This window comes from Rhipicephalus microplus, chromosome 3 (assembly GCF_043290135.1).
Source record: "Rhipicephalus microplus isolate Deutch F79 chromosome 3, USDA_Rmic, whole genome shotgun sequence".
In the NCBI taxonomy this organism is placed as follows: Eukaryota; Metazoa; Arthropoda; class Arachnida; order Ixodida; family Ixodidae; genus Rhipicephalus; species Rhipicephalus microplus.
The window spans coordinates 196,589,906-196,611,307 of NC_134702.1; the positions used below are offsets into that span (position 1 = coordinate 196,589,906).

Genomic DNA, 21,402 nt, shown 5'->3' on the forward strand with positions numbered 1-21,402 from the left:
CGCTCAACGTGAACCGCATTGCGCTTTCTATGAGTAAATGTGTTTTCTTTCTCTATGGCTATCAAAGTGCCATAACGTGGGATTGTTTTGATGTATTTCTATGGTCGAGCACGAATAACTGAGTCATGCAATTCGATTTCGACAAAAATTGTATGGTTTCAAAAAGAATTTTTGCATAGGAAGTAATACCTCTACGTTAATTCGCTCGTGAATGTATACGTACAGCGTGTTCCCCTTATCAGTCAGGCAAGGCCGCTTTCCTCGCTACCGCTGGTTAGTGTACGCGATTGAAGTAGAGCCATCTTTATTTACTTTACCGTGTCTAGATTTTTTCCAGCAATACCTTTACTGGAGTGAGCAGCACAGCTGCTATGCTTCTCTTTCCCGGCATGTAGAGGCTTTCTGCTTATTAGAGATTGAGGGAAGTTCTGCAGTTCCGGTTGCAAGAAAAAAATAGAGAGAGAGAGATAACCCCCACCTGCAGTGGGCATGTAGGAAAGGGGAAAATCGGATAAAGAGTGCAATGAACATTGTGTGCACATGCTGGCTTTTTTCCAGAGAGTGAGAAGAAAGTAAAGTCATGAGGGTTCAGATGCGATGAGTGCATTTTGTGTGAAGCCTCGCCATAGTAACGCTGCGCAGTAGCGAACTAGAAACACCACGCGCGTGGTACCGGGTCGCACTTGCCATGGAAGCTGCCTTCGCAACGGTGTATACGCCAAATATGCAACACCGCTGGAGCTGACAAAAGGTAGCCTTCCTTTATTACATACACTGGTTTAAACGTATAACAGTTGTAGGTAACACAGTGAGCCGTGTACCCAAGGGATTATTCCCGCCCATGGTGTTCCGCATATCTGGCTCGGTTATATTCTCTGCATCAGATTTTGATTGCTAAGTGCTAAAGTATCGTCGTTGTTTTTTTAGGAAACACTGCTCAAGAAACCGACACCCAACGTGTGCATCAGCCCCTTGAAAACCTCTAATGAGCCATTCGCAGCGATCAACGGGTGACGCCGTTGGTGCAACCAAATCTCATGGTGACTCAGTAAGTACTTGATGCTGTATGTACTGAAGTCTGCATATACAAAAAAACATTTTATAGTTTGACTGCAGGTAATGTGACATAAATATATTAATGGATTACCTGTCCAAAATTTATATGTTTCACCAGCTGAAACCATCACAAATTCTATAAAAAGACAACCTTTTGGTTCGACACATTTCAGGCAGTTTGTGCTCAATTACGCTCTGGTGGTGTTTTGCCAGTTCGGTAAAGGGAGACCTTTTGTTTCAGTTGTTTTATAGATTTTAAAAACACTAAAAGTTTCTAAGTCGAAATAGTCAAACATGTCATTTGCTGCAAGTACAAGATAAGAATATATGTACCCGAATCAGGAGAAGTTATCGAAAAAAAAACGCAACGATTTCTGACCTTCATGAAACAAAAAGATGAGGAAAGAACTCAAGCGAAAGAAAGCCAACTGAGCGTGCCACATAGCTCATTATGTATTAAGATTAATTTTCATGAGCACCTTCATCTATAAGCTTTTTAGAAAATATAAAATTATTGCTCAATTGTACTAACAAATCTCTCTTATACCACATACGTTGTGAATTTTTAATGAAGTTTCCCCTGAGCTCTGCTTTTATTGATGAGCTTCAACATCTCGAAGTGACTAACACTGCGACAGACGGGATAAATGAGGACCATGAGGAATTTTCGTAGCCTCCTTGTTATAATCCGCATCTCCATCGTTCAGTGCGCGGGCCTACGATAATTCCGCTTCGCCAAAATGAGAGCTGGGCGCTCGAATCTCCTGTTTTGAAAACAGCTGCTTGCTTGCTTGGCCATTCTTGTTTGGCCCTTACCCACTCCAGGAGATCGACCATGAAACCTTTTGTTAGTATAGGAATAAAGTTTAGAATTGAGATGAAGGTACGCTGCTCCAAAGAAAACTTGCTCAGTTTTCATTTTTCTTTTTAAAAAGAAAATATCCCTTAGAACTGCATAAATATTCGGGCCTTTGAAAAAAAAGACGTCATCTTGAACTAGGCGAAGTGAACTCTTTTTATTGCTACTTGTAAGTGTTTCTTGTAGCAGAGCTGTACGTGTTCAGGGGTAAACAAAAATTTGTTCGCCAAAATTCCGCAAGTCCCACTGCTTGCCATTAGTCAACCACAAAGGATGAATCGTACACACAGGTGGCAAACGCAGAATAATAATTGTGGTCAAATGTATGCGATACTTGAGAAAGACCTAATTGATGCATCTTGTTTATCCCACTGAAATTAGAGGGGCTTACAAGTTTCAGTTTCACTGGTTAACTATCTGTAAGACGCACTTGGACGGGTATATTTTGTTTAAAATATCGCACGAACTCCAACATTCAGAATATTTTTCATAGTACACTTCACAGAAGGCAGCTCTATCGCTCCATGGTTGCATCAAAACGTTTGTGTGTTAATCAAAATGCGAGGACAACTAGCAAGAGGATTTGTCACTTTCAAGTTGAACAATGCAGGTATACCTATTGAGAAGCACGTACCCTGTTGTTCTCTATGTCTTTCATTTTCCTATCCCCCTAAGTGGGTCGCGCTAAGCTGTTGAGGAACCAACCAACCAACCTTTTAATATCTGCTCTGTCATCGGTAGCCGGAACAAAACACTCGAAGAATAAGGAACACCTTCTATTTGATCATGTCTTTTTTTTCAGTCCGCCGCCGCCGCGGTTGGCGAGCAAACGCGTCGCTCGTCTGTGGTTACTGTGTCTGCTTGTTTTGCTGCTGGTAGATAGAATTCCAGTGCCGTCAGTTGGCAAGAAAAGGTACTACGGTCCGGCGCTCTGATTTCTCGGTATTAATTTCTGGCTAATGTCGCCTCTGTTCTCAACAGCCAAGCTCTACAAGCTCGGTGTAATGTGTCGTTACCCAAAAGTATCATAATCCTCAACTGGCCCGCATTTTTTTTTGTAGTCTCCTGCTTTGCTCCCGAAATCCATGCGCCGAGTTGTGCGCCTTATACCAAGCGGAGGAGATATTCGTGAGTGAGGAAGAGAGTGAAAAAATAAAGAAACGAAAAGATACATAGAAATAATTATATCAAGAAGTGGAAAATTGTCCCGCAACAAACTTTTTCATGTGATGGTGGGATTAGAGACCGCGTAACCATGGTTAGGTAGCGAGCGTCTTAACCATTCGGCTACTCATTTTTCTTGTTTTTTCATTGCCAGTCTCAGACAATGTAACCACGCATATGTTACAAAATATACAAATATGTTTTTTACTTAGACACACACAACAAAAAATGTCATCAGCCCCACCTCGACTAGTGTTGTCTACCTGAAATTCCTTCAAGGCTGCCAGAGGTTGCAACCTCGTCAGCCATTCCGGCACTCACTCCTGCACTTTCGCCATGTCAATGAAAGCAGACATGCTTTGCCTGAAATAAATTCTTGCTCGTTTAGCATCCGGGCTGTTGTGGTATTCAGCCATTTTTGCGCGTCATATGCAGTGGAGGCCACTCAACATCTCCAGATCGAATGAGATTCCGTCATCAATCTTCACAGCCAGATACCTGATCGCATGTGCATCAAGTGGGAACTCCTTCTTTAATGTTCTTTGTAAGACATCCCAAAAGTAAACGCCTTCTTAATAGTGTAGAAAAAACATGATCTATTGTTTCAGGCTTCTCGCATATCAGGCAGTGTGATTCTCATGGTGTGTAACAGCCCGTTTGTCTGTGAATGTCTTCACTGATAGTGGTCCTGTGTGTAGCTTAAAAAATTGAAAAATATGTTTTCATCCTGTAGGTACCTGCCTGTTTTTTACTTTATTCAGAACATTTTGTCCTGGTCTCCTACTGTGTATGACCCTGTACAATGGCACTGGACAAACAACGTCACATCAATCTCTATGCACTTCTTTTCTTCTAACACTAAACAGATAATCAAAGGAAGAACAAACAAGAAACATATGCTATCTACTACTTCTTTGAGATAGCCGGACAATGTCCTCGTCATGCTATTATTAGTGGTGACAACGAGATCTGGTATGGTGTTGCTTAACCTCAGTTGCCATAACGTACACAAAAAATAATCATGGACGTCATGGAAGAACAAGAATCTACTTACCACCTGTCTTACAAACAGGTGTGCTAAACCAAGAACTCCGTCTTTCACGTGCCTGAACAAATGGGTCCGACTGCACCTCTCCCATTCCGATCCCCATGTAAAGACCTCGAACACTCTATGCAGCCTTTGTGCATTGATCCTCAAAGAATGCAGCACCAGCATAACATACCACAGCTTCGTGACAAAAAACATGTTGCACACAGTGGATTTAGCAAAAACAGACAGGTTCGTAGCTTTTTACTTTTTGCCCTTTCTTTAATTTCTCGTGTTTGCTGCGACTAAAACTCTTCGCTGCCTTTATAACTTTCAAGAGGAACACCAGGATACCTGGTAGGTGTTTCCGTTCAGCACACATTCGCGAAACAGCCGGTTTTGACGGCCATCGTCTACGCCACAACCCGAGGGATATCCTCCAGTTTACTCGGCTCCCTTTGACATTACAAAAATGCTTGACAACACTTATCGTTTTCGCAACACCTTCTTTGTTAGAACAAAGCACCGAGATGTCATCTGCATATGCCAGCAGCTGGACTTCTGCTGCCGCCAAGCTGAAACTACGTATTTGATCGTTTTCATCGAGTGCCAGACCATTCGGCTACTGAGACACGCTGACAAAACACAGCATCGTCTTGTATAGTGTCCCACAGCAAAGGTGTAGACAAGCGAACTGAGAGTGAGGTGGAGAGAATTGAGGAGGGCAGCGAGTAAAACACACTTTATAATAACGAATAAGAGAGAAAAAATAATGCAGGAAAAAGAACAAAGTTATAAAGAGAAATACTACTACCAATAATACAATCAACAATAATAATCATAATAATATAATAAGAAGAATAAGAAGAAGAAGAAGAGTGATAATAAAGATATACCATATATTTGGGTTTTACTTCTCAAAACCACGATTACGAGAGATGGTGTAGTTGTGGGCTCTGGAAATATTGACCATGTGGTGTTCTTTACCATGCGCATATCGCACAGCACATAGGCCGCCACCATTTTAGCCTTCACTGATATCCGAATGCCGAGGCCGGGAGCAAACCCATGACCTTCGCAAAAGAGCAAGGACGAGAACGTGATAGCGAGAGAAAGAGGACACAATAGAGATAGGTAAAAAAAAGGAGGCACACAAAAGAGAGAAAGAGAAAAATTGGCAGTGGCTTAGCTCAGCTATGCCAGGATATACGTAGCGTTAGCAAAGGTTCAGCTGATTATTGTTAGCTTTCCAGAGTGTCTAGGATTAGCTTGATTATCATACTTACTGCTGCTGCAATGACACACATATATTTATTTTGCCGGGCAACTAATTCGGGATCCGATGAGTTAAGCTTCTCCGCTCTACTGCACCGTTGAGCAGCATTTGCTTCTCCTTCTCTATAGCTATACCACAGTGGCAAACGCCTGTCAGAGGCGCTATCAAGCGGCTCCAGCGCAGTGTCAAATGGTGACTGCACAGGGAAGGCGCGCGCGTCGGCGTTCATATGTCTACCAAGGCTATGACGGCACTCCTCTGGAAAGCGCACACCGGCGGCGGCGAGTCGCGCGCGGCCGCGGCCGAGTGCGAGGGAGGTGCCGGCTCCGATGCGTGACACCACTGATCGTCTGCGCAGCGAATCGAATTGCGGGCACCCCGTCGGCGAGCCGCGCGCGGTGGCGGCGGAGTATCACTGCGCATGCGCAGACCAGGGCCACGCCTAATTGGCTCAGCGAGGCCATTGTAGCTACAACTACAAAAAAGAACATACTGAGAAGACTTAAGTGAAACGAAGGTCACGCATTTATATAGACGATTACAAAGACAAAGAAGTAGGTTGTTCAGTGCGAGGTCAGGAGCCCGCGCTCTGTGGTGCCAATTCTTGGTGACTTGGTGACTGCTATCTTCGCTAACCGTTACCTTTCCCCCAAAGACGCTGAGGCATGCTTCATTATGAGGTGCAGAAGTCTGCGTCCTTCTTGCCCTAAATACACTCCACTGTGAAGAGGGAGGATAGCTGGTGACATGCATCGTCGCTGCAGGCAGCTGAGAGGTGTGAAAAGAAAGAAGAAGAAATGAAAGAAGCAACAACTAAGTTGCATTTTCGCAGTGTCTCGTAAGCATACCAAGTTCGAGAATTGTTATGTTTATCGCTATTAATTCCACGGTGTATCATGGCCTCCGATTATATGCGCCATGCCTAAGTGACCCACAAGAGAGGAAATGAGAGAGTGAGTCGAGCCTTTCTTTTCCATATAACTTTGTTCAAACGTCAAAACTTTCCAGTGTGTGACGATGACTTTCCGCTAAATTACTCACTGAAACATAGAAACGGGGTTCCAGCTGTAAATTTCTCAAAAAGCGCTACCAAGTTGCATGCCATGAATAAAACATGCCACCAGCGCAGCAGCGTGTATTTCCACGATATGTTCGTTTGAACGGCTCTGACTTGTGGTGGAGTTGCACACGCTGTAGTGAAGTTACTGTCTTATTTTTTTCCCTTCTCTTTTCTCTTCCTCATTTTTCTTGTCTCCTTTCCTAATCCCCCAGGGTAGAGTAACCAACTGGATGTCTTTCTAATTAACCTCCCTGCCTTCTCCCTTGCGTTGCTTTCCTCTTCTCTTCAAACAATAAAAAATGAACGTTGCAATATGGGTCACGTGAAATTGACATAGAATGCATGCCATTGACAAGGGAAAGGTGACACGGTATGAATGATTCATAGTGGTTGTTGGGTACTTGGTGAACCACACGCAGTTTTTATTTTTTAAGAGTTGTGGAATTCATTAAAAACATCTGATTAATATTTGAGCCAGCAATTCAAGCCTATTGAACTTCTTTTGAAGTATATGCCTGACATGGCACCTAACACTATTATCGGAGTATGCAAACTTTTTTCTGCTATATCTGTTCGTTCGCAATAGCTCGCGCTGTATTCTTGATGAGGGTAATACTTTGTACGCGTGGTGTTCTCATCAAGAAGTTTGCTTTGAAGCTATAGAGAGCGCGAATGTTGCTTTACTCATAGCAGTGGCTGCCTTTCGCTAGGTCAGCAGTGATGACGTTGGGTGCACCGCATTAGTTCTTCATTACGGCTCTCCGGCGTACTTGCTCAGCGACAACCACGCTCTGCGTAAGTTTTTCACTAAAAAATTTAAGGCAGCTACATTCTGGTGGTTCTAAGTCCTAAAGAAGTGAGAAGCTGGGCAGCCGTTGTTTTCAAGTTTCTCTTCGGTTTTTCTTTCGTTTGTTCTCACTTTTTCGTTTTGTTCTCCTTTTCTTTTTCTTGCCTTTTGCGCACTTCCTTACTCTGTATTCCTTTCTCTCATTTTATCGATTTCTTTATCTCTGCTGCTCTTTGTATTCCCCCCCCCCCATCTTCATTTCTCGCTTGCTTCCTATTTTTTCCTGTAGTCGGTGACAAGCTAAAAATAAAAAATAAAGTGTACCACTGTTAAGTACCACTGTTAATTTGTCCATTATGCACATCCAATTGTGGCCGCTCATGAGTCATTACTATGACGTAACAGTCATGATGAAACAATTACAAATTCAGACTGGCGCCGTTCGCGACGAGAGGCGATGCGCCGCAGCACCAAGACCGTCAGGCGTCCGTTTGAATTTATTTGGTTTCTTTGCCAAGAGGAAGCTATTTCATCCGCTCGCCTTGAGCATCACCCTCGTCGGCCGTCATTCGGTGCTGGCGTTTATAATTTGGCAACGTTTTAAGTACACCGAAGCGCTAGCACTTCATAGCGTTCCGTTGGTTCGCCAGGACGAAGCAGAAACATGGCGTCTATTTTCGGCCTCTCTAGGATGCCACTCTGGACGATAGTCGTCGTGGCCATTCTTTCGCAGTAAGGTGGAGGGGAAGTCTGAATGTGCACGCCTGTGTTAAGTGGAATGTGTGCGTCTGTGATTTACCACCCACTAATGCCATGGCCACATTTGTTTGAGTAAGTGTGTTACTTGGATGTCATAACGTGGGAATCTTGGTGATCTTTCGTGATATGCGCTTTGGTGCACTCCACAAGGGTGATGTATGTGCGGGCTAGGTGTGAGAAAAAAGCAATTGAGAAGACCTCCTAGCCTGGCACAGTACGAGAGTAAACACACATGGAGTGGTGGGGAGATTATGCAATGATGCATGCAGTATAAAGCGAATTGTGGTCATCGGGTGTGTGTGTGATAGTTTTTGACGTGTGCCGATTGGCACAGTTGTGTCACTTTAACAAAAGCTATTGCCCCCCGCTCCTAATTACGTGCCAGATTCCTTAATATAATTTCGTACGTGGATTTGCCTGCGTTATGCAGGCGCGGGCCGCTGTTATTCGCCCCATATAAAATATATTAGCGTTGTCTAGCTCACTAGACTCTGTCGTCGCAAATTTACCTCCAAGTAGTGCACAAGCTCTGGTAAGAGGCATGCCGACGGGGACGTCCAATCTCTCTGTCCTTTACGAGAAGACACTGCATATCTCTCACCACAGTACTCTGCCCTCACAACGCTGACTGCAACTCCGTGTTATCACACCAGTTCTCTTATTCACCTTCAGTCGGAATCCACCAGTTATATTCTGCCGTCCACCCTCTCACTTCACCCAACGGACAACTGGCACTGCAGCTGTAATTTTACACCTCACAGCCACAAGTGGCTTTACATAGTTCTTCAGAACACACACTGGAACATTTTCACTACTTTTTATGACGACGCACTAAGCGCTCACGCAGCTTTGGTAAAACGTTTTGCGAGGTTACGACCTTGATTTCTCCAGCTATATATGTATGTCCACAGCCTCTAAGCCTTTTGCAACGTATGCCTGCAATACAGCGACCAAAGCATCGACTGCTTCATAGTTGATCTTTTTATTGAACGGATGAAAACCTTCGTGGGCACTTCACAGTGTACTCACGTATCAACTCGGCTACACCGAGTGCTGGAAAACATCAGAGGAGGTCAAGTATTTGACACATTACCGGCTAGCTTCTTCTAACTTCACGATAAATTAGCTTCCACATCTTCGTAGTTCACAAGTAATTGCGTATGAAATTTCGTACTGGCTTTCTCGTTAGGCTGTGCATTCCAGCCCTAGTACCAGCTTCTAAGCTAAAATTTTCTTTTCATAGCAATAAACCTACGGCATGATTCAACAAGCTTCTCCAGTAAACACTCGGTCGAGCACCTTACACTACGCCAAAATCTACGAAGTTCCGGTAGTGAGACCACTCGCTTAAGCCGCGTAAAGCCATGCTACGTCTCCTTGTTGAGTTTTCAGAATCAGTCTACAAGGGGAGCTGTTCTCGCGATGCTTATTTGTGACCATGTCGAATGCGCCGAAGCGCGTTCTGTTACGCAAAAAACGGTGAGTCATGACGTCATGGTGGGCTTCACCACGTCTGTGAACCAAACCCGTCAGCAGAATTTCAGCGTAAAAAGACCCTAATTGGACAAAATGTGCAGAAACAGGACTTTTAAGCAAACTTTACAAGTCTGAAAGTGCGTATGAACGTGTGAAGATGTTTGAAAAGCGATGCAGGGAATGCGTACAGGGCATTCAGGGGCGTCCGGTGGGCTGCCACGTCGAACCTGTTTGAAGGGCTTAAGTGGTGCTGTGCATGCATGGCCTCAGAGATGTGCATATAAAGACGTGTCTCAGGGGGCAGCATTCGTTATGGTGAAACGCATTCCATCTTTCTCATTTGTGTCGAGAGTTGCGATAGCGGCATGGCGTCAAAATGACGTTGTGAAAGAAACACCGCAAACAGGTGGCGTGCTGCTCGCCAGCTCCAGCCATCCTGCAGAGCCCGAATAGGATTTGTCTACGAATTTGACAACGCCAGAATAGCTCCTCAGGATGACCACTCCATGAGACAAAAATTAGAAATTTTATAGAGTGCCCAGCGAATTGCAGAATAGGGCCTGGAACCTGCCTACAGTTCAGCCGAGAACTATGAGCCTTTCCAGTTTCCTGTGCTAGCTGGACGGCCTATTAGTTGTTGCTTCAGATCCGAGCTGGGCCACGCAGACTCAGAACACGCGCGGAGCCTGTAGCTGCATGAGTGCCGCTGAATCACTGTTATTGCATATAGTGTACACGTGGACTTTCCTCTCAGGTAGTCACGAGTGTGGCTCAAGAGCCGGAATGTCTTCATCTGTCTGTTGCAAAAAATGTGGGTTATTTCTCCTGCTTTTTCTGTAAATATTTGTTTCTGAATCAAGATCTTAGTATTTGCAGTTCGCTGAAGTGTTCGCAGGGCCACTTTGGGGCTCATGTTTCAAAAGCAATGCGGCTCGCAAACCGCCATAGGTTCCACTTTTGGTGTTGGGAGATTTCGTCGTGCAACACACTGCCTGGGGATATCTTAAAACTACAAAGATGGTAGACCCACCTTGCAAGACCACGCATGACTTGGGAAACTTTGTGTGCACGAACATCATACTTATGTACCGATCATTATGCAATAAAATTTGCACTGTCGGTTGCTGTCGCAAGCAGCAGAGAACACATTGAAGTAATTGCCATAATTTCCGTGACATCCGTGATCATGGCGACCAGTGAGGGAATTTCGCGGATTTCAAACAAAACTTGTATAGCAACAAAGAAAGGCCAACAGGGTCGCAGACAGAAGTTCGTAGACACAAGCAATGAAAACAAAACAAGTGTATTTTATTTTCTTAGACAATGTATATCTTATTTCCTCGTCTTGCAGAAAGATGCTATATCGACCAAACAAAGAGGTGTTTCCTGATTGTTTACTGAATCAGAGGGCACCAGTGAAGACTCAGTCTTCATCGAGTGAATGCATACATTGCGAATTTCTCAAATGTATTTTGTTGCTGGGTCAAAGATGTTGTCCCAGCATAGAAATATGACAGGGCGAGAAATAGTTGAGGCTTGTCTAATTCACAAGTATGGTAATATGTGCGTTACCAGGCTGTCAGTTTAGTTGCACAAATAAGATATAGATAACGTAACTTATAAACTCAAATCTTTCATGTCGTTTTTCTCGCATGTTTTTCAATGCGTTCTTGCATTCAGTAAACTCCCAGTTAGTAGTTTGCATTTGTGCATGTCTCACTGGACCTAGTTTACTTCGCGTAAGCTTCCTAATTTGGTCAGGCTGTGGTCTCTATGCATCGTGCACCATCTACAAAAAAAAGATAAACTTGATGCACTGATTCGTGTAAATTTTGAAAGTGCACGTGGCTTTTTAATCGAAATCAATCTGGACGAGCTGTATGCGTTAACACTTTGGTAATAATTATAATATTATTAAGTGGCGTTTAACGTCCAAAAACCACCTTATGATTAGTAGAGACACCGTAGTGGAGGTATCTGAAAATTTTGACCACCTGGGTTTCTTAAACGTGCTCCCAAACCTGAGCACACGGGCCTGCATTTTCGCCTCCTTCTAAAATGCAGCCGACGCAGCCGGGATTCCTTTCCCGGCCTTCGGGTTAGCAGTTGGGTGCCTCAGCCACTGGGACACAGTGGTGGGGCATTAGCTATTGACGACTTGTTAGATGAAATTATTGATGCTGAATACTCGCTGCAGATCTCTCGCTTCTAGTATCCTGGGTAGGTTGAAAGATTTTTGCCCGTGCCGGAGTTTCTGTAATTTGTTGGAAAAAGCGGCTGATCTCTCTTAATTCCTCCGTCAGACAGGCACCCGTGGTTTGTACCACTTCGGGGAATGTGCACCTATATCACAAGATGACGCAATGAAATAAAGAAAATTTTGGCGCGTGTGTAATCAAAGCTGCAATCGTCAACCTTCGCGCATACTACGCATCCGAATATGAAATTTTACGGGGCCTTTGTGTTGTTTGAGCGAGATACTACGGGCGTAAAGTCAACCGCGATCATTTGAAAGCATTTATAAAAGTTTGGGGAATGCCGTATAGCTATACCCAGAGGCCGGCTCGCATATGAGCAGTGCTGTCAAAATGAAGGCTGCAGCTCACCGTAGTGATGAAAAGAGGGCACGCACCATACCAATGTTAGGGCTTGCCGCTGTTGTAGTTTCATTTGGCAGCGATAGTACAGCAATTGTAGGTATGCTCTGTCACGGCAACCTTCCCGGCAACAGACTTCTACAGGCAGGCATTTACCCTTGCCCAGCTAACGTTCTTATGTTTCTCAATAGATCTCCTGTCTACCGAGGCTGTGGTTTTGCTGCATCAAAATTGAGCACATGATATACGACTGCGCCAACATATACACAAGTAACTCAACGCGCAAAACATCCGAAGACAAAGCTTTTCTTCCGTCATAAATGTGCAGATTGTCGTTGCCTGTCCGGGGCAATGTAAGCGGCCCGGGTTGCCGCGCCAAAGTGCTTCTTGGCTGTTCCAGCAGCAAAGTGTCCAGCTGTAAAATAAGCATAAAACGTAGCTCTCCTCCGTTGATGTCCTGTAAAGTTGTTTTTCTTTCTGTCATGCAAAAGTTAGGGTTTCTTACTCTTGATGTCATTTGAATTATTAGGGGAACACACATGCCACACCAGCTGCTAAAACGCCAAAGTGAGAAAGAGGAAGATATAAAGTATGTTGTTATGACGCTGGGACAGCTGTAAACGATGCAACTCTCACTGAAAAAAAAAACCTTGCAACAAAAGTATTGATTTATTAACCTATACCACATTCTAAAGAGTAATATCAAGCACTGGTTCGATTTGACACCCTAAATTCACGATATGATTACTAGAAATAGCTTAGGTCAAGGATCCCACAATTTTGATCGCATGGGCTTCATTAACGTGCGCTTCAATCTAAGCACACGACCCTTGAGCGTTTCCGCCTCCACCAAAAAAAAAAGCTGTGACCACAGCCATGATATAAATCCATGACAGTCGAGTACCATAATCACTAGAGTCATGGCACGACGCATTCTAAAAAAGAGAGCTGCAGTATTTGCTGCATGCAGTATTTGCTGCATGCAGCATTTCTATCGATTCCTATTAGTTGCAGCCGCATTCAATCATTAATTCTGCAGGCGAAATATTGCTGTTTTTTGTTTTTATAAGTATTCAGGTGTTTTATCTTACTAGGCTACAATGATCTTAGGCAATTATTTTATGGCCACATATTTTCACAAGTAATGTAGCTTCGGTCACACACTTTCGCACTGCCCAATTTTGCTGGTTTCGCGCCCATGCGCCCTACACCGCACAGACCGTTAGGTTATTCTTGTCAACAGATAGCATCCTCTTGCGTATAATTTGCTATATTCAAGCCTACTTGAACAGTACAATGAGAGAGGTTCTTCATTGGGGATGGCTCGCGCAATTGCCTCTATCCTGCGAAATGTAGGGTAATTACATAGGGAGGTATGTTTTGCTGCGAAAGCATGTGGCTTGTTTACACCACGTAGCTGAATAGTGCTGAAGGGTACAGGCGAAATAAAACACGGGCTGACGCGCTATTTGTCTGGCTATTTATATTAGAAACAGGCAATATTTTACAGGCCAAATCCACATATACTTCAATTCTGAAGATTCATACTGTGTGTCATCAAATGATTGCTTTGAATAGTGCATTACTGCAAGACACTTCTGTTTGAAATGTTCTGTAAAAAAGTAATAGCTCGTTAATTCGAATTTTCTCGGTACCATAAAACTGTTCGCTTAAAATGAATTCACCTTAAATTATTGGGAACCGCCAGAATGAAAAGATATCGCGCCGCATTGTGCGTATAGAACCAAGAGAAGCCATCTGTGCCCTCGTTCTCGCAAACTATGTGATACTGCACGCTTGTGGCAAGTGATTTCGTAAAATATGTTGGTGCTCTAACAGAGGCTTGAATTTATTGATTATTCAGTAAACGTCAAAAACAAGCAGTGAGTTGCATTTACCTGATGAGTGAGCCTTCATTACACAACATGCGATTTCATTTGTGATTCAAAACACGTTTATTTAAATATCAGAGCTAATGCAACCAAGTTTTAAGTATTTCTTTTTTTAGTTTACTTTGAGGAACCTTAGCCATGTTTCCTTGTAATATTCTAAGGCGATATGGCAGAAGGCATGCATTGCCTGACATGGTCGTGTCAAACCTGCAGCGGTAGTAGTATGCAGAGGAGATTTACAACTACGATAGCATACATATAAATCAACCACTATGCTTGTTTTACACACCCGAAAGTAATGAGTAATTATCGTGATTTGTCTTGGCGTATTTGTGATCATTCTGGGCCAATTTCTGCGAGCTGGAATGAAAGCCAAGGGGTTTTTATCTCGAAATATTCAATGTATGTGCCAATGCACTCGAAGTATTTCCTGTAGAATTACGTAAAGCTGTGGCAGGACAAGGTTGCGTTAGTTTAAAATAACTAGAGTTACAACAAACCGAGTTGGCATTAACAAGCTTTTACTGCAATAATTTCTTTAGCTACAAACGCAAGTGAATGGAAATGCACTGTAGTGTTTGCGCACATGCGATGACGTGAAAAATATTATGAACTGGAGTAATGCTAGTCAAAAGTTACGCAGACGCATTAGAATGTTTGCATATACAACTAGGAGACACAATAGATGGGTTCCTCATGTAGCACCAATTAGCTCATACTACTGAACTTTGAAATTGAAAATTGATGTGCAACTTGGTTTGAAAAATGTTTACCGTGCTCGTAATATATATCAAATGGGCGTTTTCGTATCATCGAGAATGCTTTGGCTTGGACCTGTCAAGCTTAATTTCGTAGTGTCAACACGCAAAAGGTACACAAGATTGTTTTTCGTAGGCAACCTAAGCCTACTCACATTGAAAATTCACACGTGTAAGCCGAGGGCCGGCCAAAGTCCATGTCCACAGATGATACCATCCCCGGTAGATGCTGGCTGCATAAGCTGTCGCGAAAAGATATGACCGCCTCAAATCAAGCTATCGTAAGCTACAATAGAAAGAGACAGAAGAACCTTTACACAATCCAAATGAAAACCGAGTACATCCATTAGAATGGTCACAGCTCTCATTTCTTTTTTTGCTGTTGTTGAAGAAAGTAACGAAAATTGGCAGAGTCCACGTACAGTGGGAATGAATGATATGGGAAGCATGAACGAGGAAGGTTGATATGTCACTTTAAAATCAGTACAGCACTACTAGGCGGACGTAAACTAGGTCGTACATCACTTACATATCATGATTATCTTGTTTAAGTCTGGCATTTGTGTTGTTCGTCTATTCACGTCACTTATTTTTAAATATGGTAAAGGGAAGCTAGCGAAACCACCACGAGCATGCTATGAGCATAGCAGTAGTCATGTTTGCCATGACACGCATAACATGATTGTCGTGTTTGGATGTGTCATTTACCTTCGTCAGTTCACGTCACATCATACCTACTTTGGTATACGTAGAGCTGGCATCACGGCCGCGAGTTCACTATGAGCGCAGCATGTAGTCATGTTTTACATGAAACGCTAGTCACGAATGTCATGTTTGGACGTGTCATTTACTTTTATCGTCCATTCGCGTCCCTTAATACCGAACTTGGTATAAGTGAAGCTAGCGAAATGACTGCGAGCGCATCATATGCGTGGCATGTTGTGATGTTCTTACATGACATGCATTTCATGATTACTATGTTCGCACCAGTCATAACTTTGTCATCCAATCACGTCCCATAATACAGAAATTGGTATATGTAAAGCTAGCGAAACGACCGCGAGCACACCAATAACGTGGCGTGCAGCCTTGACTTACATGACATGCACGTCAAATTTATCACGTTGGGACTTGTACGTATGTCCGCCACGCAGTGTTGCCATGCCATAGCAGTTTTCGAATGCGTCATGTAATTGAAACCATTGCTATAGCAGCAGAACCAGGAAATGTAGATAATGACATTTATGAAACACATGTCAAGGCTTTGGTGTTATGAGTAGATAGCGATATTGTAATGCAGGGATGTTATTCCATACCAATTTTTATATATATACCTTCATCGAAACGGCCAAGGGAGCTGAAAATCGTAGGTGGCTAAATAGATATAGAGATACGGTCAAAGTCACCGAAGTTCACTAAGAAATTCTTCGCCTTTAAAAACCACAAAACACTCAAACAGCTTCACGGGCGACATTGCATAAAAACTACTGAATGTGGCACTCCATCTCCGTGACAGGGCGTGTATTTATGTAGAACGCTTTTCACAGAGCAATTCTGCGCAATGTAAATAGTCCTTCCCCCCGAAACGTTCGAACCAATGACCCTGGTAATAAAGATTTCTGCGTCCTGCAAGTGGTCACATATTCCATTCCACTACACTGTGTGGTCCCTAATCTCCTCCCATTCTTCAATCTAGATGGGTTGATCGATAGATATATGGATGAAATATCTGTAGATGTTCACAGATATATACTACGCGTGCAAAAAGTAACAGCTCTTGCGTATAGCGGGACACATAAAGCTCGAAACAGGGACACACACTGCCCAATCTTTATTAGTCTTTATATATTTATTGCTTTGGGCGCTTTAGCGAAACTGGAGCGTTGGTTAGGCCATCGCTCCCTGTAATGTCGTTAAGCTGAGTGTTCAGCTGGAACAAACGCAGGAAACACAACACGTGCCGATAGTTATCGAAAATAGGTCTGTTCACAATGGTTGTGCCCTTAAAAAAATTTAAAATGCCCTTGTTTGATACGCAAACGCATCTGCTCTTATATAAATAGCAATAAACGCCATGCCGTCGGCATGTCGACGCCTTCTACTCCGTCATAGTTGTTAGAGACCCCGAGACAACATGAAATAAGTGTTCGTGCCAAGCACATCATATTCTAGCGGCCTGGAGTGAGGTTTCGTCGACCTTGCAGTCCACACTGATTAATTAGTTCCTCACACCACAACAGTAATATTCTCGTCTATGCTTGAGTTTGTTAGACTAACATTTGTATATTTATTTTAGTTTCCCCTCAAAAGTTGATGCATTTGCTTTGTGCACAAAAACTGATTCACCTACTTGTCTGGCTAGAAGCACCCTTGTGGAAAAATTGCCGGATGTTTTGGTACTCTTTGACGAACAGCACAGAATGTTCAAACCACATATCCCACGTGCGACCCATATAGTTCTGCAATATAAGCAAAAAGCATAGACAAATAACACTTTGTAATGCTTTTACGCCGGAAGATGTACCATAGGGGAAGAGAAGAGGTAAGTACAATGCACAACCAATTGGGGAGGAGGTGTTTCAATGGCACTTCCTTTCACACTGATCCTGCGAAGCACATAGTCTATCGATCACACATATGCCCCCTCATGGCAGCAATGTAAGCACATCCAGGGTGTTTCATTAAAAGTGTACTAAATTTTAGAAAATCAGGAAAACTATTTGCTCGTGGTCTTCAGAGTTACTTTTACTAAAGCGGCAAGCATCTTGAAGTAGAGACAAAAATTAAGGCAGTCAACAAAAAAACTAAGGAATAGTCGCGGAAATCTGTAAATTTCGATGGTTTCGTGAAATAGGAGGACTGAAGTTGTCCCTACAAAAAAGCAATAGCAGCTTTGAGGTACAAAAAGTGAAACAGGCAGATGCCCAATATCACGCCCCGGTTCATGACGTTTGGGAGCGTTTCTTGGCGCATGCGTAGTTCTTTGTGAGAGAGCCATTACATTTGACTCAGGTTCGCGGCTGGAATCGTGGTATAGCACCCGAGTTGGTGTGTTCTGCATGCGCATCCAGCCCGCATACCCTTACCTTGAAGTGGGCAGTTCAGTGATGTAACGACGCTGACTCACTCTGAGCGCTTCAGAAGAACGTTACAGTTGCGTACGTCCGCGTATCGGCGTCCGTCTCACCGTTGAAGTTTGTTGAGTTTCATTTCATCAAAGTTATCGTTAGAAGTATATTAAGAAGGAAGACCTGGATATTATGTGCTAAACTATCATCACCACGAAAAAAGGCGCGAAATCGGCAATCGAGCACCATCATCCTGGTCCACCTGCGTTCCTTCTGAGCTGCCACGCACTTTTTGCGGGTCAGTGGCGCGGCGCGAAAACCCACCACATCCTGCAACAGTTTCGTTTGCAGCCACTTTCATGGTCAAACCACTCATTCGAACGCGTTGGAAATGACCTTTACAGACCACTGTCATTGACAATGGCAGGCAACCGATGGGCTATCGTGGCAGAGGACCATCTCACACGGCACGTTTGACCTGCTGCCGTTTCCACAGCGACGGCACACGACGTCGCATCTTTCATCTTTAATCGTTTCGGTCCTCCGCGAGAACTCCTGATATACGGTGGGCGTGTATGCCTCTCCAATTTTGTAGAAGCACTGCTTCAACCGTGCCTTATTGTACACTAGAAAATACAGCTTACTACCCACAGGCGACGGGTTTCACTGAGTGGTTTAATCGTACTCTGGATTACATGCTCACGACGCATGCAGCTTCTCATCAAACTGAGAACTCGTTCTTCCATTTGTGACATACGCGTATAAAACCGCTACAAAAGTCACTACCGGGTTTTCCCCATTTTTTTCTTCTCCACATTCGCCAACCATCACACACCATCGACACTTTGTTGCCATACGCGCCAGATGCCTCCGAATGCGCGCCTGTCTTGGCAGCCACTAGTTAAGCCGAAGAGTGTCGTAAGCTATCCAAGCGCCTTACTACAGCCGACAAACAGCGCCAGAAGGAGACCCGTGACGACGACCATCGTTCAGCACAAATATTTGTTCCTGGAGCACTTGTATGGCAGCATGTACCGCCCTGCGCTTCTGGTTTATCGCCCTAGCTACTTTCTAATTATCATAGCCCCTACCACTTGGTCGAACGTACATCACCCTTTAACTACGCCATTGAACCTGTCGCGTCACCGAGCGACCTTCAGCTGTGCGGAAGTGATATCGTTCGCGTAGACTGTGTCAAGCCCTACTTCAACCCGCTTGTCACCACCTGCTAGAATGCCACAAGGGCTTCATTTCTTTTTTCGCTGGGGGTAATTATAAAAAAGAAGGAAGACGTGGATATCATGTGCTAAACTATCATCACCACGAGAAGAAGGCACGAGATCGGTGATCGAGCACCTTCATCTTGGTCCGCCCGCATTCTCGGCTCGTTCATTAAACCCCCTCTACCGAAGTAACCTATAGTAGCTCACCCGGAACTTTCTTATGCTCTCAGCTTGTCCGGTGGCAGCAGCTTGTCACTTCTATGGTCATTTCAGAAATCCTTACTAGATGGTGGGCCACCGCTGAAGGCGTTGGCTTTCTGGTAATTTCAAGAATGCTCACTAGATGACGTGCCGTCCCTCAAGTTGGCGCACATCACTCTCGGCACGTGCACTTTATTTCTCTTCGGCGGGAGCTCATACAGTGAACACTCCTCGTTACCACTCGGCTGCATAAGCACTTCAGAAGCCAGCGCAGCAGCACGGCCGGCTCGCATCAACGACAACAACATGGACTCACCACTGAAACCCTGCGATGACAGCGCGGAAGCCTCGCCGTCGAGCATACCTAGAGCATCATAAAGTAATATTATTTATAGTGCAAAGAGTCCTCTATATCATCGAGGGACGCCCTTCTTTTATTTTGCAAGAACATCTCATATGTATATATAATTTATCTATAACAACGCTGCCACGTCTGTACATTGCCGTGACATCTTGCCCCTATACAAATAACAAGACTTCACCAGTGTGCACAGGGCACGCAGTCAAGCTGCATTGGTGCGCCGCGCAGAGAACATCGTTTAGAATGAGCACCTGGCCCGTCCCAGCATTTATGTGCCACGCGTTCGTACTTTCCGTGGAGCGCAAGAAGACAGCTGACTGTCTTCTTTGGTTTTCGACTGAAGCGTAGTGTCCTTACCACAGTCACTTTTAGTTGTGCGCACAGCTTCATCATTGCTAAAAACATTTTTTTAACTAGTTCGTGCTGCGTTGCTAAAGTATGATGGTAGAAGATGTGCAGAGAGAATTTGCGGGTAACCCGATCATCTCTGAGAAAGCTTCTCTACCATTCCCTATGTGGATATGGCGGTGATTTTTGTCGAGATGCCAAAGCTGCAATAAGGAGTTCACATGAAGGGCTACAATGCTTCATTTGACCTAATTTCCCTAATTTCAAAAGTTAACTTTCATACTTACCGCACTAAAAGATTTCTTTACTCATCTTAAAATACATGTGGCTACAAAAAAAGTAATTATGGAAGCACTGAATGAATGTCGCGTTTTGCTGACGTTTGAGGACTTCGGACGCGTTTTTTGAAACGCCAGGTATAATGGTTAAAATCAATTTGACAAAACCAAATATCATCTCTACCTCATCAGCTGCGGCAGCCTGCTTAGGTAACCGCAGATTTTATCCCCATTAGGGATACAAAAAGGCTGTTTGGACCACGCACAGAACGAGACTCGTAAAAATAACAGAGGTAAACAGTTCGCAAGAATACATATGTTATATGCTGTAGAAGTACCTTTCAAATTGCAGCTCTTCAACAACGCAGTGAGAACTGGAGTAATGAGGAAAGAACTCACCCATTCTCAGCTATCTGCTTTTCCGCAGCTGCTGTGGTTGTACAAACACTATGGTGCTCGGTTGCTTAGCCGAAGGTCAGACTAGCCTCGTCGGCTGCATTTTTGACGGTGGCGAAAAAGCTAGTTTTCTAGGGGCGAAGCTTCTAATGACGTGGCTTGGGCGTCCCTCGTATGTAACCACCAGTGGCACATACCCGAAATAGGTATAACACTTGACCTCCAAGGTGGTGCCAGTGAGAGATTTTTTCTGTGCGTTGTTTAACAATAAAAAATAGTGCTCATTGTACATGCCAATGGCTGCTAATGGGGAATGAGAGACATGAGCAATCGGCTTTTAGTCAGCGCGCACGCTGCGATCCCCATTAGCAGCCATTGGCATGTACATTGAGCACTATCGGACAACAAAGGGATGCTACATTATACTCGCTGTGTGTAACCTCCTTAGCTTTAGAAAGGTATAGCGAGCGTTGAGCCGCAGTGCCATGAATACAATGAACTTGTATATACCATGAATGAACTCAAGGTGGTTAAAAATGAGAAGTAGATACGAAGCGCAAGCCGTAAGAAAGTAAAAGCCGAATTCTCCTGTCTCTCATTTCTCATTAGCAGCCATTGGCATGTAAATTGAGCCCTATCTGACAGGGAAAGGTTGCTACGTTATACTCGCTGGGCGTAACCTCCTTGGTTTTCGAAAGGTTTAGCGAGTGTTTGGTCGCAGTGCCATGAATACAGTGAACTAGAATATACCATGAACTCGAGGTGGTTAAAGGTGGGAAGTGGACCCAAAGCGCAGGCCGTAAAAAAGTGTGCGTG

At 44.0% G+C, this 21,402-nt stretch overlaps 1 protein-coding gene across 1 annotated transcript in view; it reads left to right on the plus strand.

The window, feature by feature from the left end:
• The first annotated feature begins 925 nt into the window (after positions 1 to 925).
• The window catches only part of LOC142803093 (monocarboxylate transporter 12-B-like), a 49,486-nt gene continuing 29,009 nt past the window's right edge, over positions 926 to 21,402 (plus strand). The window contains exon 1 of the mRNA XM_075888198.1: positions 926 to 1,048. Within this exon, the coding sequence (XP_075744313.1) occupies positions 986 to 1,048 (63 nt within the window). The 5' untranslated portion in view covers positions 926 to 985. The remainder of the gene's footprint in view (positions 1,049 to 21,402) is intronic.